At 35.1% G+C, this 19,185-nt stretch overlaps 2 protein-coding genes across 11 annotated transcripts in view; one reads left to right on the top strand and one right to left on the bottom strand.

Moving 5' to 3' along the window:
- Positions 1–19,185, bottom strand: part of CSPP1 (centrosome and spindle pole associated protein 1) — a 177,504-nt gene that overhangs the window by 17,193 nt on the left and 141,126 nt on the right. For 2 of the 4 annotated variants that reach the window (XR_007406979.1, XR_007406981.1), the window contains one exon: positions 3,946–4,051. The gene's annotated coding sequence lies outside the window, so the exon portion shown is untranslated. Of the gene's footprint in view, positions 1–3,940; positions 4,052–18,875; positions 19,024–19,185 lie in introns of those variants that run through there. The other 2 variants (XR_007406977.1, XR_007406976.1) reach the window with 2 other exon arrangements.
- ARFGEF1 (ADP ribosylation factor guanine nucleotide exchange factor 1) overlaps positions 1–19,185 on the top strand; it is a 140,257-nt gene that overhangs the window by 111,557 nt on the left and 9,515 nt on the right. For all 7 annotated transcript variants that reach the window (XM_025477897.3, XM_035708368.2, XM_049103739.1 and 4 more), the window contains 11 exons: positions 962–1,002; positions 1,096–1,265; positions 1,613–1,764; positions 1,906–2,078; positions 2,870–3,030; positions 3,960–4,090; positions 6,837–6,966; positions 8,064–8,199; positions 8,283–8,421; positions 10,057–10,129; positions 17,146–17,278. In XM_025477897.3, the coding sequence (XP_025333682.1) occupies positions 962–1,002; positions 1,096–1,265; positions 1,613–1,764; positions 1,906–2,078; positions 2,870–3,030; positions 3,960–4,090; positions 6,837–6,966; positions 8,064–8,199; positions 8,283–8,421; positions 10,057–10,129; positions 17,146–17,278 (1,439 nt within the window). The remainder of the gene's footprint in view (positions 1–961; positions 1,003–1,095; positions 1,266–1,612; positions 1,765–1,905; positions 2,079–2,869; positions 3,031–3,959; positions 4,091–6,836; positions 6,967–8,063; positions 8,200–8,282; positions 8,422–10,056; positions 10,130–17,145; positions 17,279–19,185) is intronic.

The raw sequence follows: 19,185 nt of genomic DNA, 5'->3' as shown, positions 1-19,185 counted from the left end.
GAGCCCGACACGGGGCTCAATCTCATGGCCCTGAGATCATAATTTAAGGTGAAACCAAGAGTTAGTTCCTTAACTGATGGAACCACCCAGGCGCTCCCAGTTCCTTTATTTCTAAGCTTAATATTTGACCTGCTCCTGCCTTTACCTTTTTGCCATGCAAATCCTATAGTACACAATGTAAATTGAGGAGTATCAGTTCACTCTGGAAGGTACATTATACCTTTGGTTACAAAACCAGGGCATGGTTAAGAATATAGACCTTGAAAGAAGACTAATAGGTTTATGCTGAAGTCTTTTCTGAAACTTCAAAACAATGAAAAAGCTCAGTGAAGAAATCTGGGCAAAGCTAGACAGGACAGCTTAACTATAAACATTTGAATTTTCCAAAAAAAGTTATTTAGCCATTTCTTGGTTAAACTATTGGAGACTGTTTGCAATTGCTTGTAATTTAACATAAATGAGTTTTCTAATCAAACATGTTACCTGAAAAACAAAGAATTTTTCATCTTAGGACATGTTTATTGCTAGTAGATAATCAGGAAGAATTGAAAAAAATCCTCTGTTTTGCACTGTGCCAATTATCATTTAGTTTTACAATTGATATTTTTCTTATCCTTAGAGTCTCATAAGCTATTGATCTAGTGTTTGTAAACTTACTAATAAAATTACAACAATATATTCTCAATTATATGCAAAGGAGGGAGGGAGGAACATCCAAACTATACTTGTTATTAAATGATATGATAAAATACTAATTTGACTGCCTTATTCTTTGTTACCTTAAACCAGATTTAAAGTAGCAAGTACCAAAAAAAAAAAAAAAAAATTTAAAAAAAAATTTAAAAAAAAAATAAAAAAAATAAAATAAAAAGTAGCAAGTACCTCAGGCTACTTACTTTTTTGAATTGATGAAACAGACATAGGACTTTATAAATTTTTGAATTATGTTTCTTTCCTTTAGAATATTTACAGGGTCTACAAGGCTAGATGGAAACGCTATTGGTAAGTATATATATTTATTTCATTTATAAATTGTTTTTTTGGCTAAAAGTCTTGAAACTTAAGCTAAACAATGTAAATCTATTTATATTATAGTGGATTTTGTCCGTTGGCTCTGTGCCGTGTCTATGGATGAATTACTTTCCACTACACATCCAAGAATGTTTAGTCTACAAAAAATAGTAGAAATATCATATTACAACATGGGAAGAATAAGATTGCAGTGGTCTCGAATTTGGGAAGTTATTGGCGATCATTTTAATAAGGTATTTAAATAGTTATAAGATTTGCTTACATTTATAATTTTAAACAATTCCTTATAATCTAATTGAGACTTTTTCCTTTTCTAGCTTTTTTAAATTACATTTTTGTAATTGAAATTAGAAAACCCTTTGAATCCTTTCTTTTTAGAAGTGATTGCTGCAGGTTTTAAGAGTTTAGTTAAAATATGTTTCTCTTGTTGAGAAATTTTGTTAGTACACCTAGTGCCTTTGTGGAGAATCTTAGGATTTACCTATCTACGCTAGTCATTAGTCATATATTTTTTCTGAAAAATGAAGAAATAGATTTTCACTGCTGACATTAGCACCCTATATTTCTGTTGCCATTACAGGTTGGCTGTAATCCTAATGAAGATGTAGCTATTTTTGCAGTAGACTCCTTGAGGCAATTGTCAATGAAGTTTTTAGAGAAAGGGGAGCTTGCTAATTTCAGATTCCAGAAGGATTTCTTAAGACCATTTGAACATATAATGAAACGGAACAGGTATTATATTTGTTGAATTGCTTAATATCAGAAAAATACCATATTATTTCCCACAGCAGGGGGAAAATCAGAAGAAAGGAAAAAAAAAGCTGATGGGTTTTTATCTATATGCATATCCAAGCAATGATATTAATATTTTAGGTCTCCAACAATTCGAGATATGGTTGTACGGTGTATAGCACAAATGGTTAATTCTCAAGCTGCTAACATTCGGTCTGGATGGAAGAACATTTTCTCTGTGTTTCATCTAGCTGCATCTGATCAAGATGAAAGCATAGTGGAACTTGCATTCCAAACAACAGGGCACATTGTCAGTGAGTATTCTTCCGGCTATGTTCAAGTTAAAAAAATAATACAAATGTAAAATCAGGGGTCTATTCTAGGTTTTAAGTTTACCAAGTTTTGCCTATAGAAACAGAGTAAGAATAATGACATTGTTACTACGTTATTATAATTAACATTCATTGAATGTTTACTGTATGGCAAGTATAGTATAGTAAGCACTTTGAATGTGTTTCCTTTGGTCTTTACAGCTCTATGAGATAAGTAGCTTCATTATCCCTTTTTAAATAGATCAGGAAACTGAAGCCCAATGAGGTTAAGTGACTTGTATAAAGTGCATCATGGGGTTAGGATTCAAAGCCAGGGAGAGGTTTTTGACTGCTACATTATAATATTATGCCACTACATTACACTAGCCTCCTTTGACTTTAAAAGAGAATGAAATCCTGAGGATATAGGTTAAGCTGTCTGAAAGATAATAATGATGACCATTGTCATTTTTCATAGATTAAGAAACTGAAATACAGATAGATTGAACATAATTTTGTATATTCACTCAACAACTGTTGATTCAGTACCAGCTGTATACCATCACTGTAGTATGTGCTGGCTTTATAGTGTAAAGAAAACACAGACCTGTGTCCCTCTCCCCACTACTCAAGACAGTCAAATAAGTGGTAATGAGAGACACGAAGCCTTGTCTGTTAGACATCAAAACCCTTCACCTTTAAGCATGCTTTACATCTAGGGATTGGTGTTTTTTGGTACAGTTAGGAATAATTGAAAAATTATAATTATTTTGATATATTTCCCACCCTTTTAGCTCTTGTGTTTGAAAAACACTTTCCAGCGACCATTGATTCTTTCCAGGATGCAGTGAAGTGTTTGTCTGAATTTGCGTGCAATGCAGCTTTCCCAGACACAAGTATGGAAGCAATTCGACTTATTCGCCATTGTGCAAAATATGTGTCTGATAGACCTCAGGTATAGCATCATTTAGTAAACAAAATTTTGCTGAGTATTTATTTCCAGTCTGAGATTGAAGTTTATTGGTGAATTGAGGGGATATGAAGCATTATTATTTGAGCTTGATTCTGACTTAAGTAGTTAGTAATGATAGCTATCATTTATTAAAAGTATCAGATGTTTTCCTAAGTGTAATGATAGCTGTCTTTTACTAAAGATGTCAGGTGTTTTTCTGAGTGTTTGATGCGTATTAACTCATTTAATGTTAACTTTATGGGATATAGGTAGTGTTATAGCCCAATACAGGTAAGGAATCTGAGGCACAAAGGAGTTAAAAATTGTGTCCATGATTGCAGGGCTAGTAAAGGAGACCTAGGGTTTGAACCCAATCCTATGTTTTTAGCCATGAACCCATACTATTGCTTGCATGTTGTACTGTGCAGCACTGAGGTTGACTGTGGATGAGTGTGGGCTTAAGCACTGAAGTAAAAAGTTGAATTGGCAACCTGGCTGCCAACCTTAACTTGCATATCTGAATGTATCTCTGTAATTGTCATCAAGAGAAGTGATTCATTACAGATTTGATAGTAAGATTTTCTTTACTACATACAAATGTGTATGTATGGGGTGCTTAGTACTTTTTTTTACATACATTGACTCATTTGACCTTTCACACTTCCCAGGGTGGCTTGTATGACTGCATGTGTCATAACCAGGGAAATAATAAAAATGGAAGCCTAATGTAACCTGGTGAATAGAGTAATACAGAAAAGCTGATCACAGAGTTGAAACTAAAACCAACTTCAGCTTTAGTGTAGTCCTCTTCATAGGCAGTTATAGTCTTAAATTGCTCACTTTTGATTTGTAAAGAATTCAAAAAGATTTTTGGAGAAATAATATACAGGTTTTATGTTTTGCCTTAAATATATCTACCTTTCTTCTTGAAGGCTTTCAAGGAGTACACAAGTGATGATATGAATGTGGCACCTGAAGACCGGGTGTGGGTCAGAGGATGGTTCCCAATTCTCTTTGAGTTATCCTGTATCATCAATAGATGCAAATTAGATGTAAGAACCAGGTAACAGTCATTGCTTGTAACTATAATTTTGAAAGGCTCATTTTGACTTAACTTTTCTTATGTGAACATAAGTTTAGTAGTTGAAGGCCATAAGTCCATAAGTCATGTGTTTTATCACATATAGTAATTATTTGATAGGCAGATTTAAAAATGTTAATGGAGCAACAGTAAAAATAGAAATATTACTTTTCCTTCAGATTATAGTCTAGCATACTACTTTGAGTTTTAGCTTTTTTGTAATAGTTTACACATTCTGTCTTTTCATACATTTGTTTCTAATTAGAAATTGAAGTTAGTGGGAATATTTATTTCCTGATGAATGCTAGAAGAATTTCCAAATCACATCCATGGTGGACTTTAGATAAAGAACCATTTCTCTTTGAAGACTGGTCAGTAACACAGTTTTGAATAATGTAGGTCTATTAAAAAAAGAGATGAGCTCTTTCAAAAGTATATTCTTAAGAAAAGATCTATATGAATGTGCAGTCCATTTGGTTTTTTTTTTTTTTCATTTTTTTCATTTTTTTTTTATTTTTTTTAAGTCCATTTGTAAAGAAACTATTATGCTTATAGTATAACTGGATAAGCATTCAATGCACACTTCTTATGTTACAGCTCCTATCAATCCCATATAAAATTTTTATCCTACATATTTTACTGCCAAATTGAAATGACTGATTTGTATATCCTGTTACCTGTCAACAGGTGCTTGAGACATCATGAGTTCAATTATATGTTTTTAAAAATCTGTCTTTTAGGGGAGAATCAGTCATTTGGGCAGTTAACTTTATTGGATTTTCTAAAGTTGGAAAGAGTAAATACAGACTTGTAACATATCAATGATAGAACTATAATGAAAGAATGAATCTTTCCTTCTTCCCCTTATGCCACAACCCCCCTCATCCCCATCCAAGGTGGAGTTTGATACATATCCTAAGAAACTTCATTTTTATTTGTCATAACAGAAATTTTTATGAAATTAGGTAAGTAATCCAAAATAGGACTCAAACCTTGGGAATTTGTCATAGAATTTAGAAATCACAAGACATTGAGAATTGTTTGGCAGTGGACCTGTTAGGAACTTGATAAAATTCACGATAGCCCCTGACTCATGTAAACTAAATTATTGAGATTTACAATGTAAATGTAAATGTCATACCAGGGCAGCCCCTATGGCGCAGCGGTTTAGCACTGCCTGCAGCCCTGGGTGGTGTGATCCTGGAGACCCGGGATCGAGTCCCACGTTGGGCTCCCTGCATGGAGCCTGCTTCTCCCTCTGCCTGTGTCTCTGCCCCCCCCCCCCCGAATGAATGAATAAATAAATAAATAAATAAATAAATAAATAAATAAACAAACAAACAAACAAACCTTTAAAAAAATAAAATGTAATACCACAATTTGTATAACAGGTTAATTACATAGTACTTTCACATGTGTTCCCATTTGATTGCCTTAAAATTCTATAAATTTAGGGTTGGTTAATTAACCTAAGGTGTCGAATACTCTTTTTCCCTGTACCAGCAACTTAAGTATTGCTTTCAAAAAGATTTCTGGAATAGTGAAAATCCTTGGAAACCTCTGTAGGTCTGTGTTTGATTTGTGGGCCATGAAGAAACAGGATTCCCACATCTCCTTACCCCTAGCTCTGGGAGTTAGCATCCAGTTACTAAGAGTGGGAGGAAATGGATTTCAGGCTCAGGAAAAGGAGGAAGAGGGAGCCTTGTTTCATTGTAGGGGGAATCATGAATTTCAACAGGCTTTTCCCAAAGCAGAGAATGTATTTCTTCCACGGGAATTTTCTTATTATGGCTCCTTTACTTTTTCATTATATACATTAGATATCTTACAGATCATATAAACTGCTGTGAACTCGCTGTACCAGACTGTTATAATATGCTTTACACGTTTATTTAACAAATGTTTATTTAGAGCCTGCTATGTGCCAGACGTGTATTAGGCCCAGAGGTAACATAGTAAATGAGTTGGACTGTGAACCAATCCTTATGGAGTCTTTCAAACATTTTGTTCTGGCTTACCATCAGACCTTTTCAGAAATACAAACCTTTTCTAAATGGAAGGATACCAATTTTGCTAGAAAAAAGTAGCATATAGAAAGATTACGTTTTTTAATGCATTGTTATAAGAAGGGATTATTATTTAGAAGAAGATATTAAGGAATTAGGAAGGCAATGTTGAGTTTTAACTTTAACACTTAAAAGACAGTGAATGTGATACTGAGCAGTTTATTTGTTCAGTAAACACTCTGTGCCTCCTGAGTGAGAAGCACTCCTCTATGCCTAGGATATAGAGTAGGAAATAAACTGCCCACATGAATATCTTAGTGGATCAGCTTTATAAATCCTTTTCTTTAGAGATCCTATATGAATAATTACAGGGTTAGCGAAAAAGTCCTATAACTCTTTGTAAAAGATTTCCCAGAAACTAATTTTATGGTGATCATTCACAATCTTTAATTTTATTTACAATCTTAAATTGCTGGAATGATGAGTGGGAATGGAAGAAAAATGAAATAAAATATTTTAAGGCTAAGGCCTTTGGAATTTTTTCCTACATGACGCATTCCAAAGAAACCTGTTCTACAGCGGAAATTTCTTAAAACTGAATATCTCGTGTTAGTTTAAAACCATTTCAGTAGCTTTATGACCTCTAAAATCTATTTTAAGAGAATCTGATATGGTATACTTTTTTGTATTATATTTTTCCACTTGTGTTTTTATCATTTTAGGGGTTTAACAGTAATGTTCGAAATAATGAAAACTTATGGCCACACTTATGAAAAACACTGGTGGCAGGATTTATTTAGAATTGTTTTCAGAATCTTTGACAACATGAAATTGCCAGAACAACAGACAGAGGTAAGAGAAAAAAATTTTCATTTGACACAGTCAAGTTAAAAGCGTTCTTAATATTTTCTCTAATAGTTTAGTAGATCACATCTTAAAATCTTAAATCTTTCAAAAGAGAAAAAATTCCTAGCAAGTTTTTCATTGTAATAAAAAGTATATCTTTATCAAGAAAGAACACTATTTGTGCATAGAACTGAGTTATAATGAATCGGTTGTTTTTTATTTTTGTTGAACTTCCAGTTTCTTCATTTTAATATTGCTACAACTATAGACACCAATAACGTTTTTTAGCATTCATAGCAACTTCTTATTCTGAAGTGAGTAAAGAATACATAGTATTCTTTTGTTTCTTGTATTTCAATGTCTTTTACTAAAAACCAATTATAGTGTGCATTTCATTCAATGTAGGGAGAGAGCTTCAAGTTTTCTTGTTTTGTCCCATACAGCTATATTAAATGCAAACATTAGAGACTTTCTGACCTGCAAGAAGTTTTACTTTAGATCTGTGATTTTTAAATCTACAGGTTGACTCTTACAGAAAACATTAATAAGTAGACATGTATATGCACTGACACAAAACTGTATATGAAAATTTTATCAGCGAGTCCAGATTAGTCCTTTCTGTATTTGAGAAAAATAAATTATTTAAACTTATTTTGTATGGCCTTATTTACCATTTGTAGTATTTTCAAGTAACCCTACTTCATGAAAGTTTTATTTTAAATTTATGCTAAACCCACTTGGTTAAATTCTTATTTCTCTTTTATGTTCGGTCATATTGTGGAGCAAGGCCAGCTGTTGATATTCATGCATATTGTTTGAGAAGTCATAATGTTAGTAGCAAGACAATTCAGTAGTAATTTTTTTTTAGTAGTAATTTTTTATAATCAAAAATAATGCAGAAATAGTTATTTTATACATAATTTGTTACAGAATAACAGAAAAATCTCAGATACTGAGTTGAGGTGAGTGTAATATTCTAGAGGGAAGTAAGCGCTCTGAGAGGAACATGGACAGGCTTAGCTATTAATTATGCAAACATATTTCTTTTTTAATACTGGTGGTTGACAAATGGTCTAACCTTTTAATGACATTTTTTCCCTTAGAAAGCGGAATGGATGACTACAACTTGTAATCATGCACTTTATGCGATCTGTGATGTATTCACCCAGTATTTAGAAGTACTCAGTGATGTACTTTTGGATGATATTTTTGCTCAACTATACTGGTGTGTGCAGCAAGGTAGGTATATAGCAAATAGTGACACAAAGTGTTAAATATATGACCCTGGTGATATATAAATGAATTGCTCTTTTCTTTTCCAGACAATGAGCAGTTAGCACGATCTGGTACAAACTGCTTAGAGAATGTTGTTATTCTGAATGGTGAGAAATTTACCCTAGAAATCTGGGATAAAACTTGTAACTGCACACTGGATATCTTCAAAACCACAATCCCACATGCGTAAGATTTTATACAACTTTATTTGTATCTTGAATGATAGACATAAAAAGCTTGATAGTAACTAGTGATTTTTTTTGACAGATTCTTTTAAAAATACCTCAGTGTTCCATGAATTTTTATTTATTGCAAATTGGACTCCTGTAAACCATAACAAATATTTGTACTAAATTCTTTATAAACCAAACACTTTTGTCTCATATGGTCATTGGTCATGTTGAAGTGATTCTACTGTAATAGGGTTTTATTTATCCAGATTAAAGCAAGCAGTGGTTTTGAATTTAAACAACAACAACATATATTTCATTACTACGATTTAATAATTTAAGGAAAATTTATTTGCAAATATATTTTATAGTTGTCATCTTCTAATGATTTAGTTCAAAATTGAATTGTAGTGAAGGAGTAGTTATCAATGGGGAAACTAAGACATAGTCTCGCTAAATGACTAATAGCACCTGGATTATTTGTAGGACATACTTCAGTTTACTTCCCAGCTCAACCTTTGGGGCTCTCTTACCTACACAAAGTTTTACTTTAGATCTGTTTAATGGGATGTTTTAAATCTGAGTTAAAACATCATAAGTAGAGACATACGTATGTACTGGCATAAAACTATATGAAAACTGAGTTCAGATTTTTAAGCATCATAAACTTTTTCATGACCTGAGTTAAATATGTGTGCATTAGTATGATCCCCTTGTAAGTATCCTAATAAGACATTGTAAGTCAAACGCACCTCTAGGAAAGTAACCTCTAGGTGAGTCTACACAAAACGGACAAATACTGGTCAGTTTTTCTTATTTTTTGGTGCACATTTTGTTGGAACAATGTACTTGACAAATAATCCATTTTTGTCAGAGTTTATTTGTCCTTTATGTCAAAGACAGTCCGAATTCTTGCCTAGCTATTGTCCCTGTGAAATCTTAACAAAAACCAGCCAGGCTGAACATTCTTTGTTTTGTTTTTAGGAACTGCTTCTGTTTTAATTTATTGAATTACAAATTCAAATGAAGATGCATGATCTTAAAGATCATCTAATAAACATTTCTTAATAGAAAATAACTGCACCAGAGTTCTTTCCATATTGAATTGAAATGATGTATCTACCATCTGTCTACTCCATTCCCCAGGAGCTCCTGCTTCTCAGAAGCAAGAACTTGGGCCTTAATCATCTTTCTATTCCAAGTACCCAATCCAGGGATGGCAAGTTAGTTTCTTCTTTTGGGCCAAATTTCGTTTCATTTATTATTATACATTTTAAAAATATAATCTAAAGAGTTCTATCAATTTTTGAAAATTTTTCTCCAACTTTTCTCAGTCTCACTTAGAAAATATTTAATGACAATACTTAGAAAAAGTGAGTTTAAAGCTTTTGAAACTTTTCAGAAGTGTGTTGTTGTTTTTTTAACTGATGACCACAGTACAGTTTTAATTATATGCTAGTTAATTGTTTTCTGGAAATACGTATTTTAAATTTTTTACTAGATTTTTTCAGCAAATAGTTTTTAGCAGTAGTCAGAGGAGGATTATATTGTTTTTGGCATATTCTTACGACGTTTTTATGCTGTTTCAAAACATATTGGATGTGTCATGTTTCACATTCTCAGTGATTGGTGTGATTTTGATATTTTAAAGGCTTTTAACCTGGCGTCCCTCTTCTGGAGAAACTGTTCCCCCACCTCCATCTCCTGTGAGTGAGAAACAGCTGGTAAGTTTTCATATATAAAGCATTTAAAATTGCTGGTGAGTAGTAATTTTACCTGGGCCAATTCTTTTATGTGAGTCCAGGTCTTTTAAAAAAGATGGTGTAAATCTACTGTCCAGAACTCTTAGGTTAAGCTTCATTTCATGATGGTAAATTTCCCAGGTGGCTAAAATTTATCTTTGTTAAGTGCAATGAAAGAGGTATTTTAAATTATTTTATAATATAGATGCTCTGAGACATACAGCAAAATGATGTCAAGAGTATTAAAAGGCAGATTTGAGATTATGTAAGGATTTCCATGCCAAGAGGCACCTGGGGACTCAGTTAAGCATCCAGCTCTGATCTCAGCTCAGGTCTTGATCTCAGGGTCGTGAGTTTAAGCTCCACATTGGGCTCCATGATGGAGATGGAGCCTACTTAAAAAAAATAAAAAGAATTATAAAGGATTTCCATGGCAAGCTAAAGATATTATTGGAAATTCACTTTAAAATTTGAATTTGGATACAATTTAACCTATAAGAAATATTACAATAACAGTACAAAGAATCCTAATATACCCTTCACCCAGTATATTTGTTTCCTAGGTCTGCCACAAGATTACCACAAACTTAGTGACTTAAAACAACAGAAATGTATTGTTTCTCAGTTGAGGAGGACAAAGGCCCAAAATTAAGGCATCAGCAGGGCCACATTTTCTCCAAAAGCTTTAGGGAGACTCCTTCTTTGCTTTTTTCAGTTTCTAGCTAGTGGCTGTTGGCAGTGATTGGCCTTCCTTGACTTGTACACACATCATTCCAATCTCTGCCTCCGTTTTCACATGTCTGTGTAAAGTCAAATCTGTATATGTCATATCTGCCTTTCCTTTCTCTTAAGGACAGTAGCCATCTCTTATGTCTATAAGATAAAATATAAGCCATCTCATCTCAAAATCTTTTATTTAATTACATCTTTAAAGACGCTATTTCCAAGTAACCTTCATAAGTGCCAGAGGTTATAGCTTGGATATACCTTTTTGGGGCCGCTGTTCAACCTCTTGCAGTTTACCCTCTTGCACCAAAAATTCAGGTTCATCTTTCAGGCATAATATATTCATCCCATCCCAATATTCCATAAAGTTTCAACTCATTATAGCATCAACAAGTCCAGAATCTGACCTAAACATCATATCAAAAGCCCCAAATCTCATCATCACAGTCATCTAGATCAGGTTTGTGGTTTCTTTGGGGGGCACCATCCCTCCCCATGTGTGGACCTGTAAACCTAGAAAACAAATTACCTGCTTGTGAATTACAGTGATGGAACAAGCATAGGATAAACATTCTCATTCCAAAAGGGAGAAATTGGAAGGAATAAAAGGGTCCTATTCCTAAACAAGTCAAAACCCAGCAGGGCAAATTGAATTCATAATGTTCAAGGCCTGAGGATAATTCTCTGTACCTTGATACTCTGCCCTCAGGGCCCACAGCTTTTCCTATGCACCTGCAGCTCTGCTCTCTAAATCATTTCTTCATAAAGGTTAACTTGTGTTTGCAGCCATGTAGCCCATTTTCCTACCTGTAGAATCCCAGAGATCTGATTACCTTCCTTCATTTTATCCTATGTCTGTCCCTTGCAGTCTTAGCTGGCTGTGTTTCTGCTGGTGTATCATTCTTAAAATCCCTGTGGGTCGGGTCTCCTGTGTATGTCAAGAGGGTTATTCATGGGTCCTTTCTGGATAACTTTATCTCTCTTTCTGGTTTCTGCTGAAATGTTTGAATGGATCCATTGGATCCATACACCTAATCTCTTCCAACAAAAAGTTGTTTAAATCCGAAGAAATGCTTTCATAACAATGAATTTTCCAATTTTAGCATCCTTCAAAATCTGGATAGGCCACAATCCTCCCAAATTTTCAAGTGCTAGTTCTTTTTTGCTTATTAGTTCCTCAGTGTATCTCCTAGCCTCACATTTTTGTGTAAACACCAAGGAGAAACCAGGCCGCACCTTTAACCTTTTGGTTGGAAATATCCTCAGCTAAATATTCAAGTTCATCACTTACAAGTCCTACTTTCCACCCAGTAATACAACACAATTCAGCCAAGTTTTCTGCTACTTTATAACAAATATCGCCTTTCTTCCATTATCCAGTAACATGTTCTGGAATTTCTTCTGAGACCTCACCTGAAGCACTTTTAACATATTTCTGTCCACATTCTATTCAGTGACCATAGGTACATTCTTTTGGGTGACATGTTCTGGATTTTCTTCTGAGACCTCACCAGAAGTACTTTTAACATATTTCTGTTCACATTCTATTCATGACCATAGGTACATTCTTTTGGGTGACAGAAGAAAAGATTTCTCTATTATGCATTTCACCACCTTCTGCATTCTTACCAGAATCTCATTTAATGTCTGTGTTGCTACTAACAGTCTCTTTAAGACAGTCTAGGCTTTTTCTGTCATATGCCTCAGTACTCTTCTGGCTTCTACCATTACCCAATTCCAAAGCTACTTTGATATTTTTAGGTATTAGTTACAGCAGCATGGTACCAAAATCTGCATCAGTCAGTGTTCTGCCAGAGAAATGGAACCAACAGAAAATACCTATCTATTTGTGTGTGAGTGTGCACGTGTATATATATATATATATATATATATGTTTTTGTGGGTATAATATATGTATGTGCATAAAGCTACCTCTTTTTTTAATTTAAATTTCACAGAATTGGCTATGCAGTTATAGGCGCCAATAATTTTAAATCTATAGGGCAGGCTGGAAACTCATGGATAGGAGCTACAGCTACAGAGTCCCCAGGCAGAACTACTCAGGAAGACCTGAGGCCTTCCAGCTGATCCCATGAGGCTTCGGCCATTTATTGAGGATAATCTTTACTTAAAGTCTACTGACTGTAGATGTTCACCACATCTACAGAGTACCTTCATGGCAACACTTGCATTAGTGTTGAACTGAGTAACTGGATCCTGGAGCCTAACCAGGTAGACACATAAAACTGCATGACCCCATGTTTCTCCAGATGTTATCATTTCACTATGTTTGCTTTATCATTTCCTCCCTCCTTCTTTCCTTTTTCTCTTGTTGTCTCACCCCACACACACAAACTTTTCAGAATTCTTTGAAAGTAAATTGAAAATAAGATGTCCTTTTACCCTAAATTCTTTAGTGTTTTTCTTTAAAAACAATAACAACACATAACCACAGTGCCATTAACAAAATCAGGAAATTACCATTGGAACAGTACTATTATTTAATCTGGCTTTACTTAATTTTAAACCCTGGAGCACAGAGGTAGCATATTAGTGTCCATTGATGGGTTTGTGCCCCAACAACTTTTAAATTTCTTAACTAATTATCAATGGCTAAAATACAGATTTCACAGAAAAGTACTGCTCTGAATTTATCTTGAGAGAACTGTCACACTAGTACATTGGGGCCACATTGCTCCATGACGCTGATCTGCAGGGGTTGTCTGTTCATTATAGATACACCACTTACGAAGTCCTGTTTCAAAGCCTAGAATGAGCTTGCTCCCATTTTTGTTTTTCTTAAATTTGGCCCACCGCCTGCTTGCTTTGTTTTTGCTACCTCTGCTGTATAGTATAGTAGTTTGCAGTGTGGGCTTTGATGCCAGACCCAAAATAAAATCCTGGCTCTGCAGTAGCTAGCTCTGTGGTCTCAGCAAGTTTAACTAACCTCTGTTGGAGTGAGTCTTTGATGAGAATTAAGTCAGGTAACGCACATAAAGTTGTTGGAACTGCATGTGCTGGGGTAAGTGCTCAGTGCCTGGGCTGCTGCCAGGTTCCACAGGGGAAGCCAGCAATGCTCTTTAGGACCAGCTCATAGTCTCCTATGTGGCTCCTTTTCAGAGCTGCTGCTACTACTACTACCACTTCTTTCACCCTGCTTTCCTTTGCTTTCTCTTCTCTGTACAACTTACAGTTTACCAATAAATTGCAGTACTTTTCTCACTACCATTGTCAGCTGAATATTTCTGCTGTGCGCTAAAGGACTGCTTCGTATTTATTTTTATTTGTTTTTCTCATTAAACTTTTGTTTTAATGATTCTCAAAATTCTGCGACAGATTTTTGGTCAAGTTGTTCCCATTAAAAAGTACTGACTTTAAAAACTAAGGACTTAAAATTGCCACACACACAGGTCCACAAAACATTCTCCTTTCCTTTTGAAGGTTTTACAGTGCATTGTTATCATTAGCCAGTCTTTCACTATTAAACATAAATGGCCAATTGATTCAAACGTTTCTGATTCTGTTCTTCAACCACTAAGACTGAGGTGCCAAATATTAGAGATGATACTCATTTCGCCTTCTGAGCAAACTCGACTTTACCAGTTCCACCTGCCTTCTCATCCACTGTTTGATGACACCACAGCAGCCATTGGTCTCATTTCATGAAGAGCAAAATGGCCACAAGGATAGTCAGAGAAGCTCTCAACACACACAGGCTTGTCAGGAGCCATATCAATGATTCTCCTTCATTTCAGCAAACGTGCAAACAGTATGACCTGTGACAATCCAGCACAGGTGCCTATCCACCACGGATTTGGTGAAGGGGACTACTTGTTAAAAATAGAAAAATACCTAGTCATTGTAAAAAAAAAAAAAAAATTTTTGTAGAGTACAGAAGAAAATACGGTAAAAAATGCAAGTCCCTTTTTATACTGCCCCCTTCAACTGCAATTCCAGTATTAATACAGTGATATATGTCCTTCCAGCAATTGTCAGTACATTTCTATATGTAGTTTTTCAAAAAATGAAATCTTATTTGGAGATTGGGGACTAACATTTTGTATTTGGAATATCTAGAGATGTGTCCACTTAAGTACATAGAGTTTTCTTTCATAGGAGCTCCTCCTTTTCCACTAAACGGTCCTTTTTTAACAAGGAGTTCTGGCCATACTCTGTACATAGCTGTTCTAAAAAAAATGCACAGATTACCTAAAAATCATCCTTATTTACATTGGCTAATTAGAGAAACTGAGAAAACAATATACCTTTTTTTTTTTTTTTTAAGATTTTAAGATTTTTCTTTCATAAGACACAGAGAGAGAGAGGTGGAGACATAGGCAGAGAGGGAGAAGCAGGCTCCCCGTGGGTAGCCTGATGTGGGACTGATCCCAGGACCCTGGCATCACAACCTGAGCCCAAAGGTAGACACTCAACCACTGAGCCACCCAGGTGCCCCCAATATGCCTAACATAAAAAAAAATTCCCTCTGATATAAAGGAGAATTTTTAAATCCCCAATACTGTGACCTAGTTTTTGTGTCCATTTAGTTTTCTGGGGAGAAGCATCTTAGAAATCATTAGAATGTTCAAAAGAGCATTGACTAAAAAATGACCAGTGTCTAAAAAAATTTAAAAACCAGTGCTTTCAATTAAAACAACTTTCAATTATATTCAGTAAGACAATGTATTTTTTATTTTATTTTTATTATTTATTTTTTATTTTATTTATTATAGTTTAGTTTATTAATTTCCCCCTTAAAATATACTTCTTAAAATATATAAGTTAAAAGGAGACATTTGTTTTTTTATAGTTAATTTTAAACAAACATTCCCTTAAAGGGTTTATAAATTTAGAAGTGTTGTTATATGCATTCTTCCATTTAAGTTTTTATCTAAAAGTATTATAGGGCATCTGGGTGGTTCAGTCAGTTGACCATCTGCCTTAGGCTCAGGTTATGATCCCAGGGTCCTGGGACTGAGCCCTGGAGTCGGGCTCCCTGCTCAGTGAGGAGTTTGCTTCCATTCTCTTTGTCCCTCCCCCAAGTTGATACACACTCTCACCCCTTTTCTCTCTCTCTCTCAATTAATAAGATCTTTTTTAAAAAATAAAAATAAAAGCATATTACAGGCCATCATGGCCAGAGAAATTACCTAACTACTCAGTTGGTTCTATATAATTATTATGAAAGGCCTCTTGTATATTAAACACTTATAAAGAATACAAAGATGAGTAAGAACAATTATAACTATAATAATATGGCTTTAGATTTGTGTAGCACTTCACTGTTTAAAAAATGTTTTCACATTTGATGCTTTCAGCAACTTTTTAGCTGTTTGGTACATTATCCCCATTTTGTATGGAACAGCAAATTAAAAATTATAAACTGTGATATTTTAAATCTAAGTTAAAATACTGTTTTGATTAGCACTGTTTCTTGGGAACGCAAGCCCCTGTTGCTTTTCAGAAAGCCAGGTGAGGTCTCTTCCAGCTAAGACTGCTAGGTCAGAATTCTCAGTTCCTTTGAAAATCATGTTTTGGATTCTGTCTGGAGTGTGTTGTATTGCTATCACAAAATAAAGCTAATAGTAATGCCAGCTATCCTATATTGTCTGACACTGTGCTAGTGCTTTCCATTTTTTATCTTATCCTTAATCGCTTACAAGGAAAGTGACCTCTCCATTTTCACATCAGAAAACCTTTGTTCAAGTGTTCATTGGTTTTCCAAGGTTCCCCTACTGCTGGAGTCAAAGGCTGATTTAGTTCTTTTGGACATAAACGTCAGCTTTTCTTCACTACCACACTTGTAGTTAGTCACCTTCTCACTGACCTTTCTGGTTGCCAGTTCCTTTGGGTGACAGAACATGTTTTCTTTAAACTCACCCCTACAAAGCTTTCCCGAGCTCCATCTACACAGGGCTTGCAGAAACCTTCCCCACCTGTGCCATACGTGTATTCTGCTTAAACAGATTTAATGACATTTCATGGGTATCACTGACTAGTTTTTCCATACAGTGAAGCTTAGCGTTTTTACCTATTGCTTTTGGGTGGTCCCAGACCGAGACAAATAAGGGTCAGAAAGGAAACTTTTCTCTTAAAGGTTGTCAGCTCTTATTGATGCATAGGTTAACTTTAAATAATTTTCTCATTGTGTATATAATCACACTCTGTGTAGAATGTCCTCTTCATAGTGACATACGTAATTTTTTTTCAAAACTGTTTTGATCTGTAAAGCTTTATTCTTTGTACTTACAATGAATTTTTTGTTTTGTTAGGATACAATATCACAGAAATCTGTAGATATTCATGATTCTGTTCAGCCAAGATCTGCAGATAATAGACAGCAAGCACCTTTGGCTTCTGTCTCTACTGTGAACGAAGAAGTCAGCAAAATTAAACATACAGCAAGTGAGTTATTTCTCCTAATAAAAATAGTGTGTTTTGTCTTACATAGGAAAAGGATGAAATGTTTGCTTTTACTTTGTTATTAATAAATATGTGCTGTAATTGATGGCATGGTCACTTTGTTACTGTGTTTGTTCCAACTTGGACATCCACTAACTGTAGTGTACCCGCTTTTTCCACAGATGCTTGTAGCTAATGTTTGTGTTAGACACAAGTCTTTTCTCGAGCTCATGAGTCTTCTCTCCAGTCCCTTCTGCATGTCAGCCCCATATTCTTTCTGCAACAGTGGGGCCTGACAGGCCTTTCTCTAGAGTGCTTTCTAAGCAGGAGCACTCAGCTTTCTGTGGAGCTAGCTAGCCTTCTTTACATTCAGCTGCTCTACTCCATGTCTCCTCTGTTCACCTTCTTAGTTCTTTTCACAAAGCAGGGGAACCTCTTCTGTTTTTTACAAAACTGATCCAACTTTGTTTACTGAAGGAAAATTCTAACACCAAGGAAAAGCCATCTCCTTTCTAGAGGAAAACAGGACGACATTAATTGCTTTTATAAAATGAGGTGAAATGCACATAAGAAAAGTAACCATTTTCTGGGCACCTGGGTGCTCAGTGAATTGAGGGACCAGCTCTTGGTTTTTGCTAAGGTCATGATCTCTGGGTCCTGGGATCGAACTCTGCACTCACCTGTGGGTCTGTTTGATATGCCCTCTCTTCCTGTGCCCTTCCCCCTGTGTGTGCAGGCTATCTCTAAAATAAATCTATCTTTTCAAAACAATATTTTCAGTACATTCACAGTGTTGTATAATCATCTTGATGATTAATGATGCTTAGCATCTTTTCATGTGCTTATTGCCATTTGTATGTCTCTTTGGAGAAATATCTATTCATGTAATTTGCTTATTTTTATTTTAATTGGGTTATTTCTTTTTGTTGAATTGTAAGTTTGTTACACACTCTGGATACTGTACCTATATGACATAGATGATTTGCAGATACTTATATTCTCCTGTTGTGTAGGTCTTATCATTTCTTTGATAACGTCTTCTTATGCAGAAAGTTTTTTATTCTGATGAAATCCAGATTATCTGGGTTTTTTTTGTTGTTGTTGTCATCGTCGTTCTTTTAGCATCATAGCTAAGAATCCATTGCCAGATCTAAGGTCATGAAGGTTTTTCCTGATGTTTCCTTTTAAGAGTTTTATTCTTTTAACTGCTACATTTAGGTCCTTGATCCATTTTGTGTTAATTTTCTTTCAAGGAATTTTTTATTAATCCTAGGTGCTTATACTTGAGAGAAGACAGATTTGGTGTCGTACTTGCAAGGAGTTTCTAGCTTTAATCACTGTGTTTTGCTAACTTTCTAAAAGGAAGATAGGTAGTGGTCAGTGGCTTATTTTCTGTTTTTATTCTTGTTCTCTGGAGAGTGGCATGGCTTGTGCCGGAATCCATAACAGCTTTAGTCTGCCCTGGAGCATGTGATGAGGACAGAATAGTGCATGGCTTTTCTCTTAGCCAAGACTGAATTTAAATATACTTGGCTTTGTAAAGGAAGGACATGATTATGACACATGAGAAAGTTTTCACATGACTAATCTAGGAACATACCTTTTACTGAAGCAGAGTGCTTGCTCCCCTACCATCCTGAGCTGAGGACCCATGCTCCTTTCCTTCTCTCAGACATCCTGGCTCTCTTTCCCCTTGAAGTTCTTTAGGAGAAGTTCACCATGGGCTTGTTGACTCAGAGTAGGTAGAGCTGGGGGAAGAACAAGTGGCCACCATTTTCCAATTAACCCTTCCACTTAGTGGACGCATGATGCTGACTTTATCCTACTCAGAGAAAAGAATCATAACAAGGCCCTGAGTACTTCACCCTATCTGCAGGGCAGCTAGCTAGCTCATTCTCTCTGTATACTTT

The sequence above is a fragment of the Canis lupus genome, chromosome 29 (genome assembly GCF_003254725.2).
Source record: "Canis lupus dingo isolate Sandy chromosome 29, ASM325472v2, whole genome shotgun sequence".
NCBI lineage: Eukaryota > Metazoa > Chordata > Mammalia > Carnivora > Canidae > Canis > Canis lupus.
This window is presented reverse-complemented; position numbering and strand designations above follow the sequence as displayed.